This window comes from Myotis nattereri, assembly GCF_964212035.1.
Source record: "Myotis nattereri genome assembly, chromosome: X".
Classification (NCBI taxonomy): Eukaryota; Metazoa; Chordata; class Mammalia; order Chiroptera; family Vespertilionidae; genus Myotis; species Myotis nattereri.
Window position 1 is genome coordinate 93247216 of NC_138078.1, and position 21161 is coordinate 93268376.

General features: G+C 52.5%; 1 protein-coding gene across 2 annotated transcripts; it reads left to right on the top strand.

The window, feature by feature from the left end:
- Window positions 1-18907: 18907 nt before the first annotated feature.
- TCEAL1 (transcription elongation factor A like 1) lies at window positions 18908-20728 on the top strand. 2 transcript variants are annotated; one of them, XM_081115019.1, is made up of 3 exons: window positions 18908-19026; window positions 19446-19495; window positions 19834-20728. In XM_081115019.1, the coding sequence occupies exon 3, from the start codon at window positions 19846-19848 to the stop codon at window positions 20395-20397; it is 552 nt and encodes a 183-aa protein (XP_080971145.1). In that variant the 5' UTR covers window positions 18908-19026; window positions 19446-19495; window positions 19834-19845; the 3' UTR covers window positions 20398-20728. The 2 variants fall into 2 exon arrangements, with proteins under 2 accessions (XP_080971145.1, XP_080971144.1); XM_081115018.1 differs by lacking the exon at window positions 19446-19495 and having other exon boundaries at window positions 18965-19028.
- Window positions 20729-21161: the final 433 nt, after the last annotated feature.

A 21161-nucleotide genomic window follows, 5' to 3' on the forward strand; every position in this document is an offset into this window, starting at 1 on the left:
GAATCATCAATCGGCTGTCTCCTTAAGGCATCCCAACTAGGGATTGAGCCTGCAACCTGGCCATGTGCCCTGACCGGGAAACAAACCATGACCTCCTGGTTCATAGGTCAATGCTGAACCACTGAGCCACACTGACTGGCTTATTTGTACTCTTTATGTGGGTGAATTATATGGCATATAAATTATATCTCAATAACACTGTTAAAGAGAAAAAACGTACAATAATAACAATGTATTGTGGAATTATAACACATGTACAAGTAAAATATAAAACAACAATAAAGAAAGAATGAGAGGGGGAATACACAGTTGTAAAGTTCTTCCATTATCCACAAAGTCACAATATTTAAAGATATACTGTGATAATATAAAATAAATATTTTAAACTCCAGAGCCATGGCTTGGATATTTTACCTAAGGAGAGAAGCAAACTATAAAACAGATAGCTCTAAATCTTCCCAAAGGAAATCACTTCATTTGTACAGTGTGGAGATCAAGCCTAAAGTTGCTCTTGAAAACAGTGGAGGTTGTGGTATTTGGTATAATAAAAATATGTATTTGATTTTTGTCTCCAGTTCCTGGCACAGAGCTCCTAAAACCATTAGGGTTTCCTAAATGATAGAAGTGTCTTTTTTATTCACAAGTCTCTTTTAATCACATCTGAGTTTATTATTAACAAGGTGATACATGGTGGGACCTCCTAATATCAGGATGGGGGCTGGTTACCATAAAGATGAAACAAATGATTAAAGAGTTAGAACTTTCAGTCTCACCATACCCTGACCCCCAACCTCTAGAGAGATAAGAGGGGCTGGAGATTGAGTTCAATTACCAATGACTAATGATTTAATCAATCATGCCCATGTGATGTAACCCTGTACCACTCCTTCCTCCCAATGCCTTGCCCTGAGCCTCTCTTCCATTTAGCTGTCCCTGAGTTGTATCCTTTAAAATAAACTGGTATAGTAACTAAAGCACTTGGAGTTCCCTGAGTTGTTCCAGTAAATTATCAAAATTAAAGAGGGGAGCCCAGCTGGCGAGGCTCAGTGGTTGAGCGTCGACCTATGAACCAGGAGGTCATGGTTCCATTCCTGGTCAGGACACATGCCCAGGTTCCAGACTCGATCCCCAGTGGAAGACGTGCAGGAATGATTCTCTAATCAATGATGTTTCTCTCTCTCCCTTCCTCTCTGAAATCAATAAAAATATATTTTAAAACAATTGAAGAGGGGATCATGAGAACTCCCCAAATTTGTAGCTGGCTGAGCAAAAGTGTGAGTACCCTGGGTACTGCATTTGTGGCTGGTGGGGGCATTTTGTAGGATTCACCCCTTAACCTGTTGGGTCTGCATTAATTTGATGAATTGGTATAAGAACAGAATTGAGCCCTGGCCAGGTAGCTCAGTTGGTTTGAGCATCCTCCCGAGGGACCACGGTTGTGGATTTGATCCCCAGTCAGGGTACATGCAAGAATCAACCAATGAACCCATGAATAAGTGGAACAACAAAAATTTCTCTCTCTCTCTTCTCTCTCTCTCAGCAATAAATAGAAATGTAAAACAAATAATTGAATCGAGTTGTAGGACACCCAGTTGCTGGAGAATTAGAGAACTGGTTGGTGTTGAAGAATACAACACTTTTGGTGTTATAAATAGTGTCAGATAGTGCCACACATGGTGAAAGGCTATTGAGAGGACAATGGTAGATTCATTAGAGATATAAGCTAAATTCTAGGTTAGCTATTTACCTGAGAAAACCTGGGAAAGAGAGAGAAAACTAGGAGACCCAGAAGAAGAACTAATCTTAGTCACTAGAACAATTTATGCCTCAGGGCACTGTTAAAAATAATAGTGCTGCCGAAACCGGTTTGGCTCAGTGGATAGAGCGTCGGCTTGCGGACTGAGGGGTCCCAGGTTCGATTCCGGTCAAGGGCATGTACCTGGGTTGCGGGCACATCCCCAGTAGGAGATGTGCAGGAAGCAGCTGATCGATGTTTCTAACTCTCTCTCTCTCTCCCTTCCTCTCTGTAAAAAATCAATAAAATATATTTAAAAAAATAATAGTGCTTACTCAGCAGGTGTGGCTCAGTTGGTTGAACACCAAGAGGTCCCAGTTGAATTCCTGTTCAGGGCACATGCCAGGATTGTGGGCTCAATCCCCAGTAGGGGGCGCGCAGGAGGCAGCCAATCGGTGATTCGCTCTTATCAATGTTTCTATCTTTATCCCTCTCCTTTCCTCTATCTTATAAATCAATAGAAACATATTTAATAAATAAACAAACAAACAAATAAATAAATAAATTCTATTAAAAAACAATAGTGCAATCAGCAGACAATTAGTGGCATTTAAAAGCTCTTTGTGGTGCTGGCCAGTTTTGCTAAGTGGTTAAAGCTTCAGCCTGAGGACCAAAGGGTCACAGGTTTGATTCCTGTTCAAGGGCACATACCTTGTGGTTTCAACCCTGAACCTGGTTGGGGTGCATCTTTCTCTATCTCTCTCCCCATCCTCCCTTCCATCCACTCTCTCTAAAAATCAGTGGAAATATACTGCATTCCCCATGCCCCATAAGCGCAAAATTCCAATACACTCTTGATGTACGGGGAATCTGGCAACACTCAAACATGTAAATGGTAAGCCTATTACTTTTATGATTGCTGACAGACAGGAAAGGCCACCCTTTTGGTTCCATTCAGAACTTACTTCCAACACAGAATCTTATTTTAAGAAAGACAAATGACCAAAAACCCAATCATATCATTTCTCAAATGTGTTACTTCCCCATATTTGCCAACCATTTACGTTGAAAATGATTACAAAGAAGGGAGAGATAGAGCAACCACAGTTCCTTTTCCTTTCAGTCCTGTAGAATATGCACATGTGCATGTATCAAGAAGTGAAATAAAAACAGTTGAGTTAATTTTGTGCAGCATTTCCACTGTTCTGGTAAGAAGTAAATATGCATGTATGAGCTACAGAAATATGAGTTGTGCAAATCTGGTGATTCTGCATGAGTCAGATACTCTTATGTTTGCATTTAAAATTGGCATTGTAGACCTAGCCATTTTGGCTCAGTGAATAGAGCGTCAGCCTGCGGACTGAAGGGTCGTGGGCTCGATTCTGGTCAAGGGCACATGCCCGGGTTGTGGGCTCAATCCCCAGTAGGGGGCATGCAGAAGGCAGCCAATAAATTATTCTCTCTCATCATTGATGTGTCTACCTCTCTCTCCCTCTCCCTTCCCCTCTGAAATCAATAAAAATATTTTTAAAAAAATAAAATCGGCATTGTACAATTAATTCATGTTAATAACTTAAAATTTTAATTTTTCTTTACTTAGAATAATATTAAATGATAAATAAAAAGCACCATAACAAGGGCAACATCAATGGTCATAAATCATATTGATAGCATGTAGCCTTGATATGATGCGATGAAATAGCACTTTATCTCTGTGATCTTCCTCCCCAAAACCCATAACCCTAGTCTATCCAAGAGAAAAACACCAGCCAAATCCTAATAGATGGGCAATCTACCAATACCTGACTAGTATACTCAGAATTGTAAAGGTCATCAAAATCAGAGAAAGTCTGGGCCCTAGCTGGGTTGCTCAGTTGGCTGGAGCATCGTCCCATACACCAAAAGTTTGTGGGTTCGATACCTGGTCAGGGAACATACCCAGGTTGTGGGTTCGATCCCTGATCCCGGAGCGTGCAGGAGGCAACTGATCAATGTTTCTCTCACATCGATGTTTCTCTCTTTCCCTTTCTCTCTCTCAAAATCAATTAAAAAACATATCCTCAGGTGAGGATTAAAAAAAAAAATCAAAGAAAGTCTGAGACACTGTCACAGCCAAGAAGAGCCCAAGGAGATGTGACAACTAAAAGCAACAGGGTATCCTGGAGAGGATCCAGGAGAAGAAAAAAAGGGCATTAAGTAAAAACAAAGGAAATATGAATAAAATATAAACTTTAATAACAATATATCCATATTGGTTCATTAATTATAACAAATGTACCATACTATTGTAAGATGCTACTGGGTGTGAAGTATATGGGAATTATTTATTGCAGCGGTTCTCAACCTGTGGGTCGCGACCCCTTGGGGGGGTCGAATGACCCTTTTACAGGGGTCGCCTAAGACCATCGGAAAACACATATGTAATTACATATTGTTTACAGTAGCAAAATTACAGTTATGGAGTAGCAACGAAAATAATTTTATGGTTGGGGGTCACCACAACATGAGGAACTGTATTAAAGGGTCGCGGCATTAGGAAGGTTGAGAACCACTGCTTTATTGTATCTTCTCAATTTCTCTGTAAATCTAAAACTGTTCTAAAAAAATGAAGTCTATTTAAAAAAACATGAAAAGTCAAAAGAGAGATGATAGGAGAAAGAAAAACTTTATACTTGTATTTTAGTACTTTTGATGATATTCTTGTTTTTTAAAAAGTATTCCACAGCCTGGCCGGTGTGGCTCAGTGGTTGAACATCGACCTATGAACCAGGAGTTCACAGTTCAATTCCCAGTCAGAGTACATACTCGGGTTTCGGGCTCAATCCCCAGTTGGGATGCGTGCAGAAGGCAGCCCATCAATGATTCTCTCTCATCATTGATGTTTCTATCTCTCCCTCTCCCTTCCTCTCTGAAGTCAATTAAAAATATATTTTAAAAAGTATTCCACAATAAAGTTTATTTTTTATTCTTTTGGCTTTTGAACAAGAGGCCTCGCATTGTGATTTTACACTAGCCATGCAAATTATGTTGCCTACCTTGCCTCTGTCCCACCCTGTCACCCAGACATCAGATTGGTGTCTAGGCCCTTTTGAGTCTCTGAAAGGCTAAGAATAAAGCTGTGAGTGTGTCAGAGTCCAGCAGAGAAGGCCAGCATATGATGAGGTCTGTGCTCTGAGCTCTTCTAGATCCTGGGAAAGGCAGCAGCAGCCACAGAATACATAGGTCCCCACTCAGCCCTAATGGTGTTTCTACGAGAAGCCCCTCCTCACCACAGTGGACAGCATGGAGTTGTAGCATCCTAGAGCTGGAGGGGATCTCATTCACTTTTCTACCACAACTCCTTGCTCTACCTTTTAGAAAGGAGAACATAGAAACACAGGGGTAGAAGACTCCCAGGCCTCCAGAGCCCTCCAGTGAGTGAGTGACAGCCCAAGTCCTGCCCAGCCCAGAGCCTGGTATTGCCTCCCTTTGACCCAGATTGGCCCTGCCTTCCCCGGGCCTGCGTTTCCTAGCAGCCTGAGTTGCTATCCCACATTTCCTCAAAGACCCTTCCTTGTTTCTCTGGGCATGTACAGGGTGTGTGTAGGCCCTGGCAGGATAAGGCCAGAAGCAGAAAGAGAAGGCTGTAGTCATTGCATTTCGCACTTGACTATTTCCCCTGGAGTGGAGGTGGGGGAGGAGAGTCTGAGAGCCACAGTGTGGACAAGGCCTGGTGTAGCCCACATTAGCAAGTCTTGAGACCAAAGAACTGCCATTGGTGTCACTAGGAAAGAATGCAGAGGCAGCGGCAGCAGGAGAAACTTCAGGGCTGGAGAGCAGAACTTAACTCCAGGCTGACTGGCCCTGAAAAGTGAAATCAGAACTCCAAGGAGTCTGTGCTGTAGAGGGGCTCAGAGGGAGGAGGGCTCTGATCATGCTGCAGAAGTGTAGCCTCACCAGGGTACAGAAATCCCTGAACTAGAAACCTGTGGGCTTCCTCAGATCCCTTATAAAATGGCCACGCCCATGGAGACTGTTGTCATGGCAGCAGCTGTCTGTCTTTCCCCTGCACCCTGGCTGCCTTGCCAGCCTTCAGCTCCCGTTACATGAAAAGGCCTGTGCTGCCCACTCCAGCTGCACATAAAGGTGTCTGGAGCCCACTGCCCAGGAACAGTTTTTTTTTTTTAATATGTGTGTGTGTGTGTGTGTATGTAAATATATACATACATATATATGTGTATATATACATATGTGTGTGTGTGTGTGTGTGTGTGTGTACTAGACACCCGGTGCACAAAAATTTGTGCACTCGGGGGGGAGGGGGGGTGCCTCAGCCCAGCCTGTGCCCTCTCGCAGTCTGGGACCCCTCGGGAGATTACGCCCTGCTGGCTTAGGCCTGCTCCCGGGTGGCAGAGGGCAGGCCCAATCCCTAGGTGCAGCCCCTGGTCGGACTCAGAGCAGGACCGATTGGAGAGTTGGGGCGCCGCCCCTGTCATGCACAGAGCAGGGCGATCGGGAGGTTGAGATGCCACCCCCAGTCACGCTCAGGGTAGGGCCGATTGGGGGGTTGGGGCAGCTCCCCCTGTCACACTCAAGGCAGGGTCGATAGGGAAGTTGTGGCGCCACCCCCTGTCACGCACAGAGCAGGGCCCATTAGGGTGTTGGGGCTCCGCACCCTGTCACACCCAGAGCCCACAGGGCGATCAGGGGGTTGGGGCTCTGCCCCTGTCACACTGATCCGGGTGCTGGGAGGCCTCGCTGCTCCGCTGATCCGCGGGGCCTGAGGCCTCGAGGTTCCGCTGATAACCAGGACCAGGAGGCCTCGCGGCTCCGCAGAAAATTGGGGCCCGGAGGCCTCACGGCTCCACTGATCCAGGAGACGGGAGGCCTCCTGGCTCCGCTGATCCCGGGGCGGGAGGCCTCTCAACTTCGCGATAACCAGGGCCAGGAGGCCTCTCGGCTTCGCTCATAACCGAGGCCGGGAGGCCTCTCGGCTCCGCTGATCCCGGGGCGGGAGGCCTCTCTATTCCGCTGATCCCGGGGCGGGAGGCTTCTCGGCTCTGCTGATCCCGGGGCGGGAGGCCTCTCAACTTCGCGATAACCAGGGCCAGGAGGCCTCTCGGCTTCGCTCATAACCGAGGCCGGGAGGCCTCTCGGCTCCGCTGATCCCGGGGCGGGAGGCCTCTCTATTCCGCTGATCCCGGGGCGGGAGGCTTCTCGGCTCTGCTGATCCCGGGGCGGGAGGCCTCTCCATTCAGCTGATCCCAGGGCCGTGAGGCCTCTCGACTCCGCTGATCCCGGGGCGGGAGGCCCCTCGATTCTGCTGATCCCGGGCCGGGAGGCGTCTTGGCTCCACTGAACCCTGGGCGGGAGGCTTCTCGGCTCCGCTGATCCGCGGGACCTGAGGCCTCAAGGATCCGCTGATAAACAGGGCCGGGAAGCATCGCGGCTCCTCGATAAGGGGGGCCGGGAGGCCTCGCGGCTCCGCGATAACCAGGGCCAGGAGGCCACTCGGCTTCACTCATAACCGGGGCCGGGAGGCCTCTCGGCTCCGCTGATCCCGGGGCGGGAGGCCTCTCGGCTCCACTGATCACGGGTCGGGAGGCCTCTCGGCTCCGCTGATCCCGGCCGGGAGGCCTCTGGGCTCCGCTGATCCCCGGGGCCTGAGGCCTCGAGGTTCCGCTGATAAACAGGGCCGGGAGGCATCGCGGCTCCTCGATAAGGGGGGCCGGGAGGCCTCGCGGCTCCGCGATAACGGGGGTCGGGAGGCCTCTCGGCTTTGCTGATAACCAGGGCTGGGAGGACTCTTGGCTTCCCTCATAACCGGGGCCGGGAGGCCTCTCGGCTCCGCTGATCCCGGGGCGAAAGGCTTCTCGGCTCCGATGATCCGCGGGGCCTGAGGCCTAAAGGTTCCGCTGATAAACAGGGCCGGTAGGCCTCGCGGCTCCGCGATAACGGGGGCATGGAGGCCTCTCGGCTTCGCTGATAACAAGGGCCGGGAGGCCTCTCGGCTCCGCTGAAACCTGGGCTGGGAGGCATCTCGGCTCCGCTGATCCCGGGGCGGGAGGCCTCTCGGCTCCACTGATCCTGGGTCGGGAGGCCTCTCGGCTCCGCTGATCCCGGGGCGGGAGGCCTCTCGGCTCCGCTGATCCCCGGGGCCTGAGGCCTCGAGGTTCCGCTGATAAACAGGGCCGGGAGGCATCGCGGCTCCTCGATAAGGGGGGCCGGGAGGCCTCGCGGCTCCGCGATAACGGGGGCCGGGAGGCCTCTCGGCTTTGCTGATAACCAGGGCTGGGAGGCCTCTCGGCTTCGCTCATAACCGGGGCCGGGAGGCCTCAAGGTTCCGCTGATAACCAGGGCCGGGAGGCATCGCGGCTCCTCGATAAGGGGGGCCGGGAGGCCTCGCGGCTCCGCGATAACCAGGGCCAGGAGGCCTCTCGGCTTCGCTCATAACCGGGGCCGGAGGCCTCTCGGCTCCGCTGATCCCGGGGCGGGAGGCCTCTCGGCTCCACTGATCCCGGGGCAGGAGGCCTCTCGGCTCCGCTGATCCCGGGGCGGGAGGCCTCTCGGCTCCGGTGATCCCGGGGCGGGAGGCCTCTCGGCTCCTCTGATCCCGGGTCGGGAGGCCTCTCGGCTCCGCTGATCCCGGGGGCCTGAAGCCTCGAGGTTCCGCTGATAAACAGGGCCGGGAGGCATCGCGGCTCCTCGATAAGGGGGGCCGGGAGGCCTCGCGGCTCCGCGATAACGGGGGCCGGGAGGCCTCTCGGCTTTGCTGATAACCAGGGCTGGGAGGCCTCTCGGCTTCGCTCATAACCGGGGCCGGGAGGCCTCTCGGCTCCGCTGATCCCGGGGCGGGAGGCTTCTCGGCTCCGCTGATCCGCGGGGCCTGAGGCCTCAAGGTTCCGCTGATAAACAGGGCAGGGAGGCATCGCGGCTCTTCGATAAGGGGGGCCGGGAGGCCTCGCGGCTCCGCTGATCCCGGGGCGGGAGGCCTCTCGGCTTCGCTCATAACCGGGGCCGGGAGGCCTCTCGGCTCCGCTGATCCCGGGGCGGGAGGCTTCTCGGCTCCGATAATCCGCGGGGCCTGAGGCCTCAAGGTTCCGCTGATAAACAGGGCCGGTAGGCCTCGCGGCTCCGCGATAACGGGGGCATGGAGGCCTCTCGGCTTCGCTGATAACAAGGGCCGGGAGGCCTCTCGGCTCCGCTGAAACCGGGGCTGGGAGGCCTCTCGGCTCCGCTGATCCCGGGGCGGGAGGCCTCTCGGCTCCACTGATCCCGGGTCGGGAGGCCTCTCGGCTCCGCTGATCCCGGGGCGGGAGGCCTCTCGGCTCCGCTGATCCCCGGGGCCTGAGGCCTCGAGGTTCCGCTGATAAACAGGGCCGGGAGGCCTCGTGGCTCCGCTGATCCCGGGGCGGGAGGCCTCTCGGCTCCGCTGATCCCGGGGCGGGAGGCCTCTCGGCTCCGCTGATCCCGGGGCGGGAGGCCTCTCGGCTCCGCTGATCCGCGGGGCCTGAGGCCTCAAGGTTCCGCTGATAAACAGGGCCGGTAGGCCTCGCGGGTCCGCGATAACGGGGGCATGGAGGCCTCTCGGCTTCGCTGATAACAAGGGCCGGGAGGCCTCTCGGCTCCGCTGATCCCGGGGCGGGAGGCCTCTCGGCTCCACTGATCACGGGTCGGGAGGCCTCTCGGCTCCGCTGATCCCGGCCGGGAGGCCTCTGGGCTCCGCTGATCCCCGGGGCCTGAGGCCTCGAGGTTCCGCTGATAAACAGGGCCGGGAGGCATCGCGGCTCCTCGATAAGGGGGGCCGGGAGGCCTCGCGGCTCCGCAGTCCCGGGGCGGGAGGCCTCTCCATTCCGCTGATCCCGGGGCGGGAGGCCTCTCCATTCCGCTGATCCCGGGGCGGGAGGCTTCTCGGCTCCGCTGATCCGCGGGACCTGAGGCCTCGAGGTTCCGCTGATAAACAGGGCCGGGAGGCATCGCGGCTCCTCGATAAGGGGGGCCGGGAGGCCTCGCGGCTCCTCGATAAGGGGGGCCGGGAGGCCTCGCGGCTCCGCGATAACCAGGGCCAGGAGGCCTCTCGGCTTCGCTCATAACCGGGGCCGGAGGCCTCTCGGCTCCGCTGATCCCGGGGCGGGAGGCCTCTCGGCTCCACTGATCCCTGGGGCCTGAGGCCTCGAGGTTCCGCTGATAAACAGGGCCGGGAGGCATCGCGGCTCCTCGATAAGGGGGGCCGGGAGGCCTCGCGGCTCCGCGATAACCAGGGCCAGGAGGCCTCTCGGCTTCACTCATAACCGGGGCCGGGAGGCCTCTCCGCTCCGCTGATCCCGGGGCGGGAGGCCTCTCGGCTCCACTGATCCCCGGGCGGGAGGCCTCTCCATTCAGCTGATCCCAGGGCCGGGAGGCCTCTCTCTTCCGCTGATCCCGGGGCGGGAGGCTTCTCGGCTCTGCTGATCCCGGGGCGGGAGGCCTCTCCATTCAGCTGATCCCAGGGCCGGGAGGCCCCTCGATTCTGCTGATCCCGGGCCGGGAGGCGTCTTGGCTCCACTGAACCCTGGGCGGGAGGCTTCTCGGCTCCGCTGATCCGCGGGACCTGAGGCCTCAAGGATCCGCTGATAAACAGGGCCGGGAAGCATCGCGGCTCCTCGATAAGGGGGGCCGGGAGGCCTCGCGGCTCCGCGATAACCAGGGCCAGGAGGCCTCTCGGCTTCACTCATAACCGGGGCCGGGAGGCCTCTCGGCTCCGCTGATCCCGGGGCGGGAGGCCTCTCGGCTCCACTGATCACGGGTCGGGAGGCCTCTCGGCTCCGCTGATCCCGGCCGGGAGGCCTCTGGGCTCCGCTGATCCCCGGGGCCTGAGGCCTCGAGGTTCCGCTGATAAACAGGGCCGGGAGGCATCGCGGCTCCTCGATAAGGGGGGCCGGGAGGCCTCGCGGCTCCGCGATAACGGGGGTCGGGAGGCCTCTCGGCTTTGCTGATAACCAGGGCTGGGAGGACTCTTGGCTTCCCTCATAACCGGGGCCGGGAGGCCTCTCGGCTCCGCTGATCCCGGGGCGGGAGGCCTCTCGGCTCCGCTGATCCCGGGGCGGGAGGCCTCTCGGCTCCACTGATCCCGGGGCGGGAGGCCTCTCGGCTCCGCTGATCCCCGGGGCCTGAGGCCTCGAGGTTCCGCTGATAAACAGGGCCGGGAGGCATCGCGGCTCCTCGATAAGGGGGGCCGGGAGGCCTCGCGGCTCCGCGATAACGGGGGCCGGGAGGCCTCTCGGCTTTGCTGATAACCAGGGCTGGGAGGCCTCTCGGCTTCGCTCATAACCGGGGCCGGGAGGCCTCTAGGCTCCGCTGATCCCGGGGCGGGAGGCTTCTCGGCTCCGATAATCCGCGGGGCCTGAGGCCTCAAGGTTCCGCTGATAAACAGGGCCGGTAGGCCTCGCGGCTCCGCGATAACGGGGGCATGGAGGCCTCTCGGCTTCGCTGATAACAAGGGCCGGGAGGCCTCTCGGCTCCGCTGAAACCGGGGCTGGGAGGCCTCTCGGCTCCGCTGATCCTGGGTCGGGAGGCCTCTCGGCTCCACTGATCACGGGTCGGGAGGCCTCTCGGCTCCGCTGATCCCGGCCGGGAGGCCTCTGGGCTCCGCTGATCCCCGGGGCCTGAGGCCTCGAGGTTCCGCTGATAAACAGGGCCGGGAGGCATCGCGGCTCCTCGATAAGGGGGGCCGGGAGGCCTCGCGGCTCCGCGATAACGGGGGTCGGGAGGCCTCTCGGCTTTGCTGATAACCAGGGCTGGGAGGACTCTCGGCTTCCCTCATAACCGGGGCCGGGAGGCCTCTCGGCTCCGCTGATCCCGTGGTGGGAGGCCTCTCGATTCTGCTGACCCCGGGCCGGGAGGCCTCTAGGCTCCGCAGATCCCGGGCCGGGAGGCCTCTGGGCTCCGCTGATCCAGGGCCGGGAGGCCTCTCGGCTCCGCTGAAACCGGGGCTGGGAGGCCTCTGGGCTCCGCTGATCCAGGGCCGGGAGGCCTCTGGGCTCCGCTGATCCAGGGCCGGGAGGCCTCTCGGCTCCGCTGAAACCGGGGCTGGGAGGCCTCTCGGCTCCGCTGATCCTGGGTCGGGAGGCCTCTCGGCTCCGCTGATCCCGGGGCGGGAGGCCTCTCGGCTCCGCTGATCCCCGGGGCCTGAGGCCTCGAGGTTCCGCTGATAAACAGGGCCGGGAGGCATCGCGGCTCCTCGATAAGGGGGGCCGGGAGGCCTCGCGGCTCCTCGATAAGGGGGGCCGGGAGGCCTCGCGGCTCCGCGATAACCAGGGCCAGGAGGCCTCTCGGCTTCGCTCATAACCGGGGCCGGGAGGCCTCTCGGCTCCGCTGATCCCGGGGCGGGAGGCCTCTCGGCTCCGATGATCCCGGGGCGGGAGGCCTCTCGGCTCCGATGATCCCGGGGCGGGAGGCCTCTCGGCTCCGCTGATCCCCGGGGCCTGAGGCCTCGAGGTTCCGCTGATAAACAGGGCCGGGAGGCATCTCGGCTCCTCGATAAGGGGGTCCGGGAGGCCTCTCGGCTTTGCTGATAACCAGGGCTGGGAGGCCTCTCGGCTTCCCTCATAACCGGGGCCGGGAGGCCTCTCGGCTCCGCTGATGGCGGGGCGGGAGGCCTCTAGATTCCGCTGATCCCGGGGCGGGAGGCCTCTCGGCTCCGCTGATCCCGGGGCAGGAGGCCTCTAGGCTCCGCTGATCCCGGGGCAGGAGGCCTCTCGGCTCCGCTGATCCCCGGGGCCTGAGGCCTCGAAGTTCCGCTGATAACCAGGGCCGGGAGGCATCTCGGCTCCTCGATAAGGGGGGCCGGGAGGCCTCACGGCTTCGCGATAACCAGGGCCAGGAGGCCTCTCGGCTTCGCTCATAACCCGGGCCGGAAGGCCTCTCGGCTCCGCTGATCGCGGGGCGGGAGGCCTCTAGATTCCGCTGATCCCGGGGCGGGAGGCCTCCCGGGGCGGGAGGCCTCTAGGCTCCGCTGATCCCGGGGCGGGAGGCCTCTCGGCTCCGCTGATCCCGGGGCGGGAGGCTTCTCGGCTCCGCTGATCCCGGGGTCCGGAGGCTTCCTGGCTCCTCTGATCCCGGAGCCGGGAGGCCTCGCGGCTCCGTTGATTCCTGGGCGGGAGGCTTGTTGGTTCTGCTGATCCAAGGGTACTTAGGTCTGTAGACTCTGCCCATCCCACGGCCGGGAGGCCTCTCGGCTCCACTGATCACGGGGCTGGGTCGTCTCTCGGCTCCGCTGATCCCAGGGTCCTGAGGCCTCTCGGCTCCGCTGATCCCATGGCCAGGAGGCCTTGTGGCTCCGCTGATCCCGGGCTGGGAAGCCTCTCGGCCCCACTGACCCAGGTCCCTGAGGCTTCTCTGCCCTGCTGCTTCAGGGCTGTTTGACTTTGCTCTGCTTGGAGCATGAGTATGCAAATTAACCGCCATCTTTTAGCTTGTATATTTGAAACATTGTATCTTTTGGAGTTGTTGCTTTAGGAGTTCAGAGCCTGGCAGCTGCAGACGGGGAACCTTGGCTTCCTCCATCGCTGGGGCAACCAAGCCTCCTGTACTCAGCTGCCTGGCTGCCGGCCGCCATCTTGGCTGACAGTTAATTTGCATATCTTGCTGATTAGGCAATGGGAAGGGTAGCGGTCCTACGCCAATTACCATGTTTCTCTTTTATTAGTGTATATATATATATATATATATATATATATATATAATTTTATTAGTGTAGATATATATATACACATATATATATAATTTTATATAGAGAGGAAGGGAGAAGGATAGAGAGAAACACCGGTGAGAGAGAAACATCGATCAGCTGCCTCCTGCACACCTCTTACTGGGGATGTGCCCTCAACTAAGGTTCATGCCCTTGACCGGAATCGAACCTGGGACCTTTCAGTCCGCAGGCTGACGTCTATCCACTGAGCTAAACCGGTCAGGGCCCCAGGAACAGTTTTACAAAGTGGTTAGAGGTTCAATTTCTCATGTCATATTGCTGGGATTTAAATCCCACCTTAGCTACTTACTATCATCTGTGTTTCTGTGGGAATAATCTGTAACCTCCCAGAGCCTCAGTTTTCTCACCTGTAAAATGGAGCTCCTTAGACTTCAACCCTCACCAGCAATAGTGAGCCCAGCAACACATCGTCACAGGACCTTACATCAGCAGTAGCAAATCAAATCTATCAGAAGGATTATTTCATAGCCCCCACCCTGATCACATACAGACAAGGGGCTGATCACAACTCATTTGTAACAAATGGTTGTCACTATCGCAGGACCACCTTCACCTATTCCTTGTTGAGAGCCCTTCCTCTCAAGGGAACCCCAAATCAGCTATAATCAGGCAGAGACTTAGAGCCAATACCAAGACACTGTCTTCCTTTCCTCCTTTCCTGGTTCTAATTCCTTCTACCTCCCTTGTCTGCCCACCCCCCCATATTTACCAAGTTCTCATCAAGGACTAATTTATACTGGTTTGAGAGCTTTCAGGGGCAACTGTGTCTTCTATCAGCAGCACTAGAAAGTAATCCTATCCTGAGACGTCACACTGAGAGAGGAAATGAAGGGAAGTGGCCCAGCAGGGCACACACTCCTGGCTGCCACACTCAACAGGGAAAAGGAATTTTCTATTTGGAGTCAGAGCTCTTTCCTGAGATCTCCCTTAGATCTTTCCTGAGATTGGTGTGCTTTAAATTAATATCGTGTAGCTAATGTACTGAATAACAGAACCTGGATTCAAAGAATGAGAGAGAGAATCTAACAAGACAACATTTAACCCAGAAAAATAGAAGCTTCTGTACTTGGGTTAAAATGGACTTATAGAAGTGCATTAACAGGGATGTATGAAACAGATCTGGGGTGGGGGAGTCTCAGTTGACTGCAACTTAAACTGGATTCAACTGTAACCCTGTCAAGGTAGTTCAGTTGGTTAGAGCATTATTTAGCTACACCAAGGTTGCTGGTTCGATCCCCAGGGCACAAACAAGAATAAACCAATGAATGCATCAATGGGTGACAAATCAATGTTTTTTTCTCTCTCTCTTTCTCAAATCAGTAAAATAAAAAAGTCCCTAAATCGGTTATGCAATTTGGTTTTTTTAAACATATTTTTATTGATTTCAGAGAGTGGAAGAGAGAGAGAGAAACATTGATGATTAGAGAGAATCACTGATCAGCTGCCTCCTGCACACCCACTACTGGCGATCAAGCCTGAAACCTGGGCATGTGCCCTGACATGGAATTGAACTGTAACCTCCTAGTTCATGGGTCGTCACTCAACCACTGAGCCACCCCAGCCGGGCGATGCAATTGGTCCTTTGAAAAAACACACACAATTGGATTCAACTGTGATATGGCATCCACAGTATCTGCTATGATCTTAGGATGCATGTATAGACATATAGTGGCTATTCTAGAATGAAGGATGTGATAAGATCATTCTATTCTACACTAGTCAGAATATTTAGAATTTTCAGAGAAATTTACAAATTCAGGAGTATATAGGATGGTGAGTGACTTTGAAAAGATACATCACATCAGAAAGAGATGAAATAAGAGAGGAGGTTTTTTGTAAGAACATAACTGTTTAAGGATTAAATGAGATAACATATTGAAAGTGCTTTGTAGAATGCCCAATGCAACTGATCAATTAATGTTAATAAAAGAATGATAATTAGTAGTGTTAATAGCACTGTGTCATACTATTATTATTACTACTATCATAGTTAATGCTTATAGAGTGCTTTCTATATGCTAGGTACTCTTCCAGGCCCTTCACATATACTGACTCATTCCTCTTACCAATCCTATAAGGTAAGAACTATTATGATATCTCCAAGTTTGAAGATGAGGAAGTTGAGTCACAGGTCAAGTAGATTGTTTTACAGATGGGCAGGGAAAAGAACCAGAACATTGACTCTGGCGTGTCAGGCTATCAAGGGTAAGAGGCACTTTTGTATTTTATACTTGTACCTTCCAGAGGGCAGAACCAGGATCAATTCAATGTGTGTAAACTATTGGGAAGAAGATTTCAGCACAACAACATCAAAAACCCATTCTGGACAGAAGCTCTCCCACTGCAGACACAGCGGACTCTCATAGCCAGTTAGCCTGGAGGTCAAATCACCCCCGGTATTGCTGACAACAATCAAGGCTTAACTACAACAAGACTGCACACAAAGACCACTAGGGGGTGCACCAAGAAAGCATAAAATATGCGGAGACAAAGAAACAGGACAAAACTGTCAATGGAGGATATTGAGTTCAGAACCACACTTTTAAGGTCTCTTAAGAACTGTCTAGAAGCCACCGATAAATGTATGAGATCCTCAAGAAAACTAATGAGACCCTTGATGTTATGATAAAGAACCAACAACAAATTAAGCATACAGGGACTGAAATAACGAATACTATACAGACTCCCAACAGCAGACCAGAGGAGCGCAAGAATCAAGGCAAAGATTTGAAATGCGAAGAAGCAAAAAACACCCAACCAGAAAAGCAAAATGAAAAAAGAATCCGAAAATACGAAGATAGTGTAAGGAGCCTCTGGGACAGCTTCAAGCATACCAACATCAGAATTATAGGGGTGTCAGAAGATGAGAGAAAGCAAGATATTGAAAACCTACTTGAAGAAATAATGACAGAAAACTTCCCCTACCTGGTGAAAGAAATAGACTTACAGGTCCAGGAAGCGCAGAGAACCCCAAACAAAAGGAATCCAAAGAGGACCACACCAAGACACATCATAATTAAAATGCCAAGAGCAAAAGACAAAGAGAGAATCTTAAAAGCAGCAAGAGAAAGAAACTCAGTTACCTACCAGGGAATACCCATACGACCGTCAGCTGATTTCTCAACAGAAACTTTGCAGGCCAGAAGGGAGTGGCAAGAAATATTCAAAGTGATGAATACCAAGAACCTACAACCAAGATTACTTTATCCAGCAAAGCTATCATTCAGAATTGAAGGTCAGATAAAGTGCTTCACAGATAAGGAAAAGCTAAAGGAGTTCATCACCACCAAACTAGTATTATATGAAATGCTGAAAGGTATCCTTTAAGAAGAGTAAGAAGAAGAAAAAGGTAAAGATACAAATTGTGAACAACAAACATGCATCTATCAACAAGTGAATCTAAGATTCAAGTGAATAAATAATCTGGTGATCATAATAGAATCAGAGACATAGAAAGGGAATGGACTGACTATTCTTGGGGGGGGAAGGGGTGTGGGAGATGCGGGAAGAGACTGGACAAAAATCATGCACCTATGGATGAGGACAGTGGGTGGGGAGTGAGGGCGGAGGGTGGGGCGGGAACTGGGAGGAGGGGAGTTATGGGGGGAAAAAAGAGGAACAAATGTAATAATCTGAACAATAAAGATTTAATTTAAAAAAAACCATTCTGAATTATTAGAATTGCCTGAACTTTCAATAGGGGGTCTTTTTTTTTTAATATATTTTATTGATTTTTTACAGAGAGGAAGGGAGAGAGAGATAGAGAGTTAGAAACATCAATGAGAGAGAAACATTGATCAGCTGCCTCCTGCACACCTCCACTGGGGATGTGCCCGCAACCAAGGTACATGCCCCTGACCAGAATCGAACCTGGGACCTTTCAGTCTGCAGGCCGACGCTCTATCCACTGAGCCAAACCGGTTATGGCAATAGGGGGTCTTTTAATGTAATGAGTTCTCCATCACAGGATGTAAGGAAAAAAGGATAGAAATAAAGAAATGAATGAAATGGGGCTCCTCTTGTAAAGAAACCATACAAACGATGAGCCAAGCCTTGGTGAAAAAAATAAATAAGGTATAGGGCAGTGCAACTTTACGGAAAATATATAAAGGTGAACTAATATCTGTCTTTCTGCTATCTCAGCCCAGAGTAAATTAAATGTTGGACAAAAAGTTACAAAATGGAAAATTTCACGTATGAATTTGTTAGGAAACGTACTAGATGGTCACACTGGATTTGAGAGAAGCAATCCCAAGATCTTCACAGATCTGATTGCCACCTACCCTGAAAGTATAAAATTCAGAGAAGAGAGGTATAGTCTGCTCTCTGGAAGAAAGGGCATCTGCATGAGAAAGTAGCATCCAGGCATGGGGGTGAAGATCATAAAACCCAATTTGATCCCAAAATACAGACTTATAGTGACAATTGAGTATGTTAGCATGATTTTAATCCCACTAGTCAGTGTGTGGTCAACAGAATTACTGCACAGTTTAATATGAATGTGCTCTGTGCTGAATCTATCTTTTTGGGTCTAGCAGTCCCACAACCCAAATACTTGCTAATTTAATGAATTAATATAAACTTCCTCAACCAGCAACACCAAGAGATGGCCAGTTAAGGATCTGAGTTCCAGCAAAATCTCTTGCTTCTATTATGAAAAATGGCTGAATAGTGTATATATATATATATAGTTATATTATTTACATTAATATATATAAACACACACACACACACACATAAATACTAGTATATATGTAATGTCATACTCTTCACCAAAAATGTTCCCATTTCAGATAAGTTTTCAGACTATTTGTACTTGGACAAATACATATTTTGATTTATGAAATTCAAAGTATTCAGTCTTTTTAGAATTACATACTTTACAAACTTAATTCTTTCTAGAATTCTAGAACTGAATGATAACCAAATTGGACTAGAGTTTCTATTTGTGATATAGATATGGTGGCTCACAAAAAAATAAAATTCTTAAGTAATGGAAAAATGAAAGGTTATCTTTCATGAAAGTGACAAGAGATGCAAACCATGTTGACAGAGCCTACATGGACATGATAGAGTTATGGGTGTGGATTTAAACCGGGAGAGGTGACATATGGTATTGATTCATTAAGGAGAAATAGTCAAATTTCAGTGCAGGATCTGGAGTGTAGGGGAAATAATGGGCCTTGGTGACTGATGACGTGAGAAAGGGGGAGAGGTGGGTATCAGGGGAAGCTGCAGAGAGGAAGAGTCAATAACCCCCAAGACTGGATACTGACTGTCCCTGGTAACTAGAAAAAAAGGCAAATATAAACAAAGAGAGGTGGGTGACGATGCCTAGTGCATTGGGGATCTGGAAACACTGGCAGAGCTGCAGCACCGCCGTGGGTCAAAGTGGTAACTGGGGATCTGAGCTCGGCGGTGACGCGCGGCCCTCACGTGACCAGGAGCCTATGTCTGCCCAAGTCCCTCTCATCCTGGTCCTTTTTGCCAGTCCAGACACCGTCTGCCCTTTGGTCGAGGGGAAAAGCAGAAGGAAGGAAGTCCCCGAGGTCCTCTGAAATCGGTGTGAGTGTCAGTGCTGCCCAGTAATCCCAGGGATCAGGATGGCAGAGAGTCCAAGCCTTTCCCTGTGCCAGCCCCGCGCCAGCACTTCAGTGCAGAAAATGGTGGTTTTGGGGGTGGGGAGGTGAGTGGACCAACCCTGAGAGGGAGCCACAGACACTTAGATACAGTTTCTAAATAATCCTTAGCTTCCACATCCCGCCTGAAAAGAAATGACGAGCACCGAAGGGTGGGGGTGGGGGGCACGAAGGACAAAGCTTGAGGTGAAGGGAGACATGGAGGGAGGTGGGGGTGCCTGGCTGACGGGGAGCAGAGCCGCTGGCGCGGGGTGGGCGGCTGGTGCCCAGAAAGGGGCGCGAGTGTCAGTCCTTCCTCCCTACCCTCTCCCTTACCCCTACCCTGTCTGGCGTCCGTCTGCAGGTCTGCAGGTCACGGCGGAGAGAACGCCTGGGAGCAAACGGCCGGGAGAGGTCCGGGTCCAGGAGGGGTGGGCAGGGGCCGCGGAGGGGTGCGAGGGAGGCCGCCGGTGGGAACCGAGTCGCGGCGGCGTTCCCGCCCCGCCCCTGCCGCTGCGGGAGAGGCCCGGGGCAAGGCCTGCTGGGAAAATGGTGGGCTTTCGGGAAGGAGGGGGGCGACCTGGGCGGGGTCCCGGGGATCACGGCCTCTCGGCCTGAGTAGGTGGGAGGACCTGGTCCCCGAATCAGGAAAAGGCAGCTTTGAGAACTCGGGGCCGGGGTTTTGGTCCCGCCACCAAATATGCTGACTCGACTGTCTTGCTTGTCTCTTCTGAATGACTGTGCTCACGAAGGCCGTTCCCAACATGGACAGATCCTGCCAAGCAAATGAGCAGCCACAGGGTTTGCCCGAGACGGACGAGGAGCAGCCTCGGGCGGAGCCCTCGCCCGAAGAGCCTCGTCGGGAGGAGCCTTGTCGGGAGGAGCCTCGTCCGGAGGAGCCTTGTCCGGAGGAGCCTTGTCCGGAGGAGCTTTCTACCGAGGAGCTGTCTTCGGAAGAGCAATCCTCCGAGGACGAGTTCTTTCCCGAGGAGCTCCTTCCCGAGCTCCTTCCCGAGCTGCTGATGTCCGAGGGGCGCCCCCTAGAGGAGCGCCTTTCCGGGCCGGACCTGTTCGAGGCGCGCCCTCCCATGGAGCAGCCTCCTTGCGGAGTGGGAAAACATAAGCTGGAAGAAGGAAGCTTTAAGGAAAGGCTGGCTCGCTCTCGCCCACAGTTTAAAGGGGACATACACGGCAGAAATTTGAGCAACGAGGAGATGATAAAGGTAGCAGAGGAGATGGAAGAGATGAAAAGAGTACGAAACAAATTGATGATCATGCACTGGAAGGCGAGACGAAACCGTCCTTATCCTAGTTAATGTGCCCGGCCTTTAATGCTGGTTTGCCTAATTTCAGTATTGCCACTCGAATCCCTCTCGCCATCTTCTTAATTTTAACTTTTTTTTTTGCATGGCTTTATTTAAGGTGTTTCGCTTGTAACTGGTGTAAAATTGGGCTTCCTTCCCCTCCCATCTGCAAGACTCCCTATCAATCATGTGTCTCATCCATTTGCATGGAAAGATGGACATTATATATTGTGAAGTGAAAAAAGCATTTTTTCAAAAAGTATATGTAGTATCCCATTTTTGTAAAAAAATGTATATTTATATATTAATATGCAAAGTAAAACAAAGTATATACTTCAAGGGCTTAACAGTGGCTGTTTTTGTGGTAAGATAATAGGTGTTTGTTTTTCATTTTTGCTTTGTTGGAACTTCTCATTTTTTCAGTACGAACACATTTTACTTGTGTTGCAAAAAATTCCGCACCCCAAAATAATGGGGAAAATGTCAAGCAATTTATACACTATCACCTTATAAAGACAATGTAGCACTTAATAAATACTTGTCAGAACTTTGAAAAAGTAAATCCCATGTTTCTTCTGAATCTCAGGCAGAAATATATATTTAAGGGTCAATCTTTTCCCATTTAAATAGAAGTAATACTTGACTCACAGGGCTGCTGTGGAACCAAATGAGGTAAAAATCATGTGAGCTGTGTGTTTTTCCCCACCTGCAACATTCAGGACCCCAACCCCTAGAGCAAGCATGTCAAACTCGAGGCCAGGAAGGAGGGCTCATTT

What these genes read in the sequence shown, in the direction of transcription:
- TCEAL1 (XM_081115019.1), top strand. Translation starts at nt 19,846, where the DNA reads ATGGACAGATCCTGCCAAGCAAATGAGCAGCCACAGGGTTTGCCCGAG.